This window comes from Cibotium barometz, chromosome 31, assembly GCF_041138505.1.
Source record: "Cibotium barometz isolate CiBa-2024 chromosome 31, ASM4113850v1, whole genome shotgun sequence".
NCBI classification, from domain to species: domain Eukaryota; kingdom Viridiplantae; phylum Streptophyta; class Polypodiopsida; order Cyatheales; family Cibotiaceae; genus Cibotium; species Cibotium barometz.
The window spans coordinates 2571228-2578659 of record NC_141076.1 but is presented as its reverse complement, the minus strand read 5'-3'; the positions used below and the strand labels follow the sequence as shown (position 1 = coordinate 2578659).

Sequence of the window (7432 nt, the reverse complement as noted above, 5' to 3'; positions counted from 1 at the left end):
AGGAATAGCCAAATGGGGGGTTGCCATGTGGACTGAAATGTTGGGTTTGTAAGAGAGGTGTAAGAGTGGTCAAAGGGTGCACTTTTTCCCCCCAAAAGGAGGGGGGCAATTTTTACAATTTTCGGACCTACATAACTTCTACATACAAGCTCCGATTTGAGCGGAGATTACAGATCCGTGATCTACGCATCAAGAGCTTTCCATAGATATGTTACATGATATGGTTTTATCTGTTAGATTTTAAATTCCATTTTCCCTCCAAAATTCAAATTCGAATAAAGTAGCCGTTTTGAAGCTTCTAATTAGAAAACGTTTCTTCTTAAGAGAAAAGGTTTGACTCCCTTAAACTGCCAAATAAAAGGGCCCAAGAAGACTCCATTGAGGTCCTAATGCTTTGCTCCAAGCTTCAAGCTCCAATGGATAGCTCCAAAACAGAATTTTTCCCTCTTCTTTACTCACTCACAAAACCCTCTCCATGGTTCTAGTTAAAGACATTATCTTCTCACTTTTCTCTGACCTTAATTAACCAATGCCTTTTTCATAAACCATGGGTAGAGTTAAAGAAGATTTTGAGAATTTTTTGAATCATATTTAGCTAGCTTTAATTAACTAAGGTCTTTTCAAATAAACCCATTGTGAATAGAGTTGCATAAGCCAATACAAATTTTTCCCATACATGAAAAAATCATCAATTGTTAATGGCTTCTCTCATGGTTCCCATTCTATACAAAAATAGCTACATCCTTTTCATCAAGTCCATACCTAAAATGATTCACAATTTCTCATGTTTTTCATCCCATACACAAATAGGGAAATCCATTTCATTAAATTCATCCACATTTTTCATTAATAGCTTCTCACATTTTTCATCCCATACACAAATAGATACATCCATCTCATTAAATTCAAACAAAAATGGAAAGTAATGCTAAGCAAAGCGTTTATTACTAGGTTTACTTTCATAAAATACCAAATAGTCACCACCCTACGTAGTAGTTTCTTGTCATAATGTGTACTTTTATCACCACCCAAAGTAGTATTTATTTTTAAAAGAAATTGGTAATATCATTCAAGAAGATATTGTGCAATAAATTAATGAGTGTGTAACAAAAGTGGTTGCATTCCTATTACAATTTTTGTAGGGTCTAGGTAATCAACAAAGATGTTGTAAGAAAGTAACATCTAGATTATCTTCAGATTAGCCTAATTTTCCTAATTAGCTTGTCTTTAGAGAGAAAGCTAGAGAAGATGTCTAAAGTTATCTAATATCAAGTGATATTCAAAGGTATCAAAAGGGTACAATGTCCATGGTCCTATGCCTAATATAGCCCAAGGCCTCCAAAAGTCCACATGTGAATGACCCTATGCCCAAGTGCCTAAGCCCCATAATCCCCATGTGCATGTGCATACCAGAAAAAGGTCAAGGATAATTGCACAAGAGAAAGTTTGAGCATGAAGCACACATGGGAGAGTAACATGATTAAAGTTCATGACACAAAAGTGAAATTTAAAAAAGTAAAAAACTAAATAAATCAATAAATAAAAATAAGTAATTAAAAATAGGTAATTGGAAATGGCTTACAATGATGTTTGCCTAGAGCACAATATTCACATATCCCCATATGCGGGTAAGATTTGAGGTCCATACCTCTCACGATCATGACGATGAATATCAAGAAGCTTTGAGAAATTTGAGTGACCAAACCGATGATGCCATAGCTTACAATCTAGATCTCCTAGAGCTGTAACAACATTTGCAACATCCTCATTCAATGAAAGTTCAAAGAGGTTACCATGTCGAGGAGCAACCACAATAGTGCTGCCATCCTTTTCGATGCGACACTTTGTATTATCAAGTCCAACAAATAGACCAAGATCCACAAGCCACGCAATAGAAAGTAAGTTTCTTTGTAAACCAGGAACATATAAAACTCCTCGCAGTATTTTGGTTGAGGAAGAAGTTCCCAAATACAAGTCGCCAATACCCATTACTTGGCAAGTTGTATAAGAATTCGATGATAATTGTGTAACCATTGCAATTGATATGTCATGTTACCAGTAGCACCAGAATCAACAATAAAGAGAGAACCATCACGAACATGTAGTACCTTTTCTGGAGAGACATTATAATGAACCAAATTAGCCTCTTGATGAACATTGTCTTCATCATAGTAAGACATGAAATCATAATCATAAATTGAACAAGAAGACGTAGATACTTCCCTTATGATTAGAATTGCTCTGATACCATGTTGAGAGAGGGAGAGAGACGAGACAAGAGACACCACATACGCTCCACAAGAATGAATCATATTAGTCTCACGATATATAGGAAGGACCTAGAGTGAGTTAGGGCTAGCTGTATATCGCTCCAACATGTTGAGAGAGGGAGAGAGACGAGACAAGAGACACCACATACGCTCCACAAGAATGAGTCATATTCACAAGTCACATATATATAGGCAGGACCTAGAGTGAGTTAGGGCTTGCTATATATAGCTCCAACACCACATACACTAATGCATATGGGAAGGGTAAACTACATCGAAAGACACATACAACAAGGGAAACCATAAAACCATAGAAAAACGAATGCAACCATAGATGTAATGAGAAAAAGACTCCAACATACCTATAAGACTTTGTGCCGATCATGGGTCTTAATTAGCCCATATAATCGGGGAGATCCTCACTTCTTTATCTTTTAGAAGGCACCCTTCAGTGACTACAAAGTTCTTATTTCCCTTTTTCATTATTACGGGTGTTGGTTGTGCTCCCAGACACAGTCATTATCCCTTATATTTAAAGATACCTTTCAAAGTTTGAAAACTTCTCCTCAAAATGATCAAGAGTAGTCTCTTTCAATGACATTTCCATGCCAGTTCAATGATGATTTTGTTATGGAAAGCAAGGATGCCCTAATTCAAATAGTTGGTGGACCATGTAGGAGACTTGATTTTGAAGAAAGGCCCGAATTTTTTTGAAGGCTTCAATTTGGTGCACGAGGCTCAATTTTGAAAAAACCCTAAATTTTTATGAATGTTAGAGCTTCAATTTGAGGCTTTTCTCTATATTTAAAAAAAGCCCTTTTTTTGTAAAACCCTAAATTAGTAACTTTAATTTGATGGGTTGGTGCTGTGGGGAAGTCTTATACATTGGTTGTTATATAGCAAGCATACAAAAGGTTTCTTAACTTGAGTGATGGTCCTCTGATGTAGTATCTGTGGATAGCTTTGTGATGTGCATTATGGTGAAACAACAATTAGCCTTCTCTCGCTGGCGTTAATGGCTATAGGTTTCAAAACAATGAGGAATGTACATGCACTTGGTTGCCCTAAAGAACTACCCTGCTCGTTGTGTTTCAACAATGTACATGCACTTGGTTTGGTTGCCTAGAGGACGACCGTGCTGTGGCTGTGTTTAGGACTACTACAAGATATGCCTTCAAGGTTGTTTACATGGGCTATATTTTTGCTCTATTGGTTGCCTTGATGATGTGTTATCTTCTGCTATAATGCTTTCTAGGAGAACCCCCCTTTAGCCTTGTCTTTGGGACTAGATGTTATAGCTATGCCTTGGGCCTCCTTTCGATGGTGCATTTTCTACTCTATAGGTTTCCCTATGGTGTGCAGAAACAATGAGAGATGTCTATGGACTACGTGGACAACATACATCTCATGAAGAGGTTCATGGGGGACACTGCATAGCGTTTTTTTTTTTAATGTAGCATAGGCTGAGGAAATGCAGAGCTTCATATGATCCAGAAAAAAAATGCAAAATAGCATGAGAAAAACTCACAGGTTCATATTGAAAAAAGGTAGCATAGCATGATGATGGTGATAACTTTGATGAAAAATGCATAGAGGAGTGTGGCTAAGGCGTCTTTGATACCATGTTAGCATTCATGGTGCAAGAATAAAGCATGTGCAACATGAGATATGAAGGATCAAGCCATGACTATGGTGGATGGAGGATAGCCATGGTAAGTATGTGTGTGTTTGTGAGAGAGAGAGAGAGAGAGAGAGAGAGAGAGAGCCCAAGAGAAATTTGTTACATTACTCATATAGTACTCTTGTCATTAGAGAACCTCCTAAGTACATGCTTTTATAGGCATCGAGCCTTATCTTTTGACCTAGACTTTAATAAGGGTTGGTCACACCCATAGAGGGTGTTCAGACAAAGTAACTCCAACGAAAAACCCAATTTAATATTTAGTACTAGAATATTCTTCTCTATCTCTATTATCATCATGCAATTTGAGTTACAAAGTTTTGACGTGGAGTGAAGAAATCCTACTTCTTAAGAGTTTTTTTTTTGGTATAAATTGGTCGTTGTATCCTCTTACATAAATGTCACTACAAGCTACTAGATTTATTTCGATTGATTCTTATTATCAATCCTGTAACAAATAAAAGTAAAATTCGAGTGAGTAGTAGTGTCCATAAAAATCTTCCCGTTAGATAAATAATTGAACCTTAAGACCACATCATCCTATCCTCCCATCATTTTACTATTTCTTAATAATAAATATAAGTGCAAACGATGATTGTTACAAAAAAGAACATGCTCTAGGAGTTTTCTTCTCCTTGAAAAGTAGATTTATAATGGTGATTATCAATTGGTAAGAAAGTTTTGAACTTTCAATTGTGATGCACTGGCTGAGATCGGCGCTTATTGAAAGAGCATCGAGTCAAGAAATCGCATGATACATGTGCTAGACTTTGGACATACTTTTTCATAAACAACTTGATGCACTATGTGAGATCAGCACTAGAAAAAACATTGAATTGTGAAATTGTACTAGCTTGCATGAGATGTATTTGACTTTGGATAAGCCTCTATAGTTGCAATGTCTTCTATTGTTAGTGAAGGAAACTAACAACACAATAAGAAAATGGTTTCCCATTAACAACACAATAAGGCCCGTTACACATACCCGACCGACCGCCGGTGAATTATGTGGATACCCACCACATGAGCCTGGGCAAGCAGCTGATGTGTAATGGGCCTAAGAAAATAGTTTCCCCAACAGTGAGCGAATGTTTCACAAAGCACGGAAAATGCACTGCACGCTCCCGTGGCGCCCACTGCCAAAAGGCAATCACACCGGGAAGATCACAAATTTTAGCACATTTTTTTTGTTTTGCGCACATGCTGTTGCAGCTTGCCGTATTGGCCAAAGCGCGTTGGAACATTTCATCTCTCTCTCTCTCCCATCTATCTATCTATCTATCGAAGCTCGAGATAATTGTGCAAGCAAAGCATAGACTTATTTCTTGGAGTTTCACCTATTCGACTCGGAGCAGAGCTGCTGCAGCAGATATTCTGCTGGGCGGACGCGCACGGCGCTACTCGATCTTCAAACTCTCATATATTTTACCGTGATCAAGCTCCAGCCATGATCGGATCAGGCCGCCAGCAGCTTACAATCTTCTACTCAGGAATCGTCAATGTTTACGAGGATGTGCCAGCCGACAAGGTATAATCAGGACATGCAATTGGAAGTAGGTAGCCATTTATGTAGCTGTTCTGCGCGTATTGTTTGTGTTGTTGAATATTAAAACGTGCAGCGTCGGCGTCTGCAACCCCGCAGGCACATTCTATCATGCATCTTCTCGCAAAGATTGCAGGGACCGGTAGCGGTGATCAAAGTAATACTCGATCCTGCGTCGCAGATCTGGCAAAGCGCCCCATTAATAGTGGCGGCGGTGGAGTGAGCTCGGCCAGAACCATTCCCACATTATCAATGCCAACTTCACCAGCTCCAGCACAACAGAAGCAGCTGCAGCGCCTTGCAGTGATCTGGCTGGTACGTTTGTGAATATTTGCTTGCGTTTATTCTGTTTTCCCCTTTGTACTGCGGTGCCTAGATTCTTTTATATATATATATATGTGTGTGTGTGTGTACTTCGTTTTTCTTGCGCAGAACTTCCATACGCTAGGAAGGCATCGCTTGCAAGGTTCTTGGAGAGGCGAAAACACAGGTTGCGTCCCTTTTCTGTGTTACAGATCATTTTCAAACCAGCTTAGACCACGAGATGTCCCTGAATATATATATATATTAGTGTTACAGATTCTAGAGCACTGGTTTTTAGCACTTCATAATTTGTTCGACTAGTTGTGGGTTTTGAAGATGTGAATTTCGATTCTCTTGCAGAGTTCCGCGCCGAGCCAAACTGGCGTCATCATCAGCAGCTGCAATAGATGAGGTCTCAGCAGATAGCCGGTCATACAAGAAGATCAAGCTATGGAGTCAGCCGCCCACCAATGCCTGAATTAACACGCTTCATTCGTAATTTACAAAAGTTGTCACACACTAGCCGCCGCGCTTAACGTCTGCCCGTTTGGTAAATGTATATTCACAGCGGGGCCTCCTTATCCGCATAGGTCGTGGATGCGCGAGAGCGGGTTTGGCACCGTACCATAGTGGTTGTGTACGAGTACGTAAAGTATACATTGAGATAAGTACTTTAAGTACGTTCACTTTTTTAAAATAGTGTATATATAATAAAATATGTATATTATAAACCATTCATAATTTAGCAACACTGGTACACAAAATTATGTAAAAAACAATTGAAATTCAAACACCTATGCTGTATAAATGTCACTAAGTTGCAAGCATACAACACAAAGTCTTGCTGAATCTGAAATCCTAGTACAAAACTCTAATAGCCATATAACCATCACAAAATAATATGTTATCATACATGTTTGATCATAAGTACAAGCTAGTAGCTACAAGTTGAATATGTAACTATTTAGTGGTCACTATTGAAGTAAATACTAATATGCTAACCACTAACTAGTAAGAGCGACTAGTCACCACAAGGCCAGTGGTGGCTAATAAATCAAGTCTCATGAGTCACCACTCACTCATTATCATCCAAGCTTGAAGATGAGAATGATGAGTAGTCTCCATCTGTGAGGATATTTCGTATCAAAATTGAATAGTGGCTCCCATTCCAGCACATCACCTGGTACATCAGCACCCAATATCTCCTCAACAATGATAGAGAGTCCATGTCTCTCCTCTAGAAGAGTCTGCATCTGGTACTTTGGATCGTCTCTACCGAGACTCCTTGCATAGCTGATGGAGGCCTTGAGGGATCTTCCTAGGGACAAATGCCCGAGAGCCGGATAGGGTTCCAGTCTCCTTTTTTCTTTGTCATTGCGATCTCATGGAAGGCGGCCTAACAGTACCCTTCAATGAGATTATGACTACGGGTGCCATGCCAGAGAGGCTTTCAAAGGGTCTAATACACTTGATTTCTAAGGAGGGTGGTGATAGATTGGAGATTCGGCAATGGAGACCCATCACCTTCCCCGGGACCGCCTACAAGATTTGGCCAAGGCCATCCGCCGGAGACTTTAGCCCTTCCTCCTTGACTTGATTCATGATACTTAGACAGGTTTTGTTCAGGATTGGAGA

The 7432-nt window shown here is 39.3% G+C and overlaps 1 protein-coding gene across 1 annotated transcript; it reads left to right on the top strand.

Annotated features, from left to right (window-relative positions):
* The first annotated feature begins 5288 nt into the window (after nucleotides 1-5288).
* LOC147620399 (uncharacterized) lies at nucleotides 5289-6275 on the top strand. Its single transcript, XM_086825519.1, has 4 exons — nucleotides 5289-5479; nucleotides 5594-5809; nucleotides 5943-6040; nucleotides 6158-6275. The coding sequence occupies exons 1-4, from the start codon at nucleotides 5399-5401 to the stop codon at nucleotides 6273-6275; spliced, it is 513 nt and encodes a 170-aa protein (XP_086681645.1). The 5' UTR covers nucleotides 5289-5398.
* The last annotated feature ends 1157 nt before the right edge of the window (nucleotides 6276-7432 follow it).

Coding starts and splice junctions, on each gene's coding strand:
- LOC147620399 (XM_086825519.1), top strand. CDS start 5,399: ATGATCGGATCAGGCCGCCAGCAGCTTACAATCTTCTACTCAGGAATC. Junction 5,480..5,593: donor AGGATGTGCCAGCCGACAAG/GTATAATCAGGA, acceptor GCAACCCCGCAG/GCACATTCTATCATGCATCT. Junction 6,041..6,157: donor ACCAGCTTAGACCACGAGAT/GTCCCTGAATAT, acceptor ATTCTCTTGCAG/AGTTCCGCGCCGAGCCAAAC.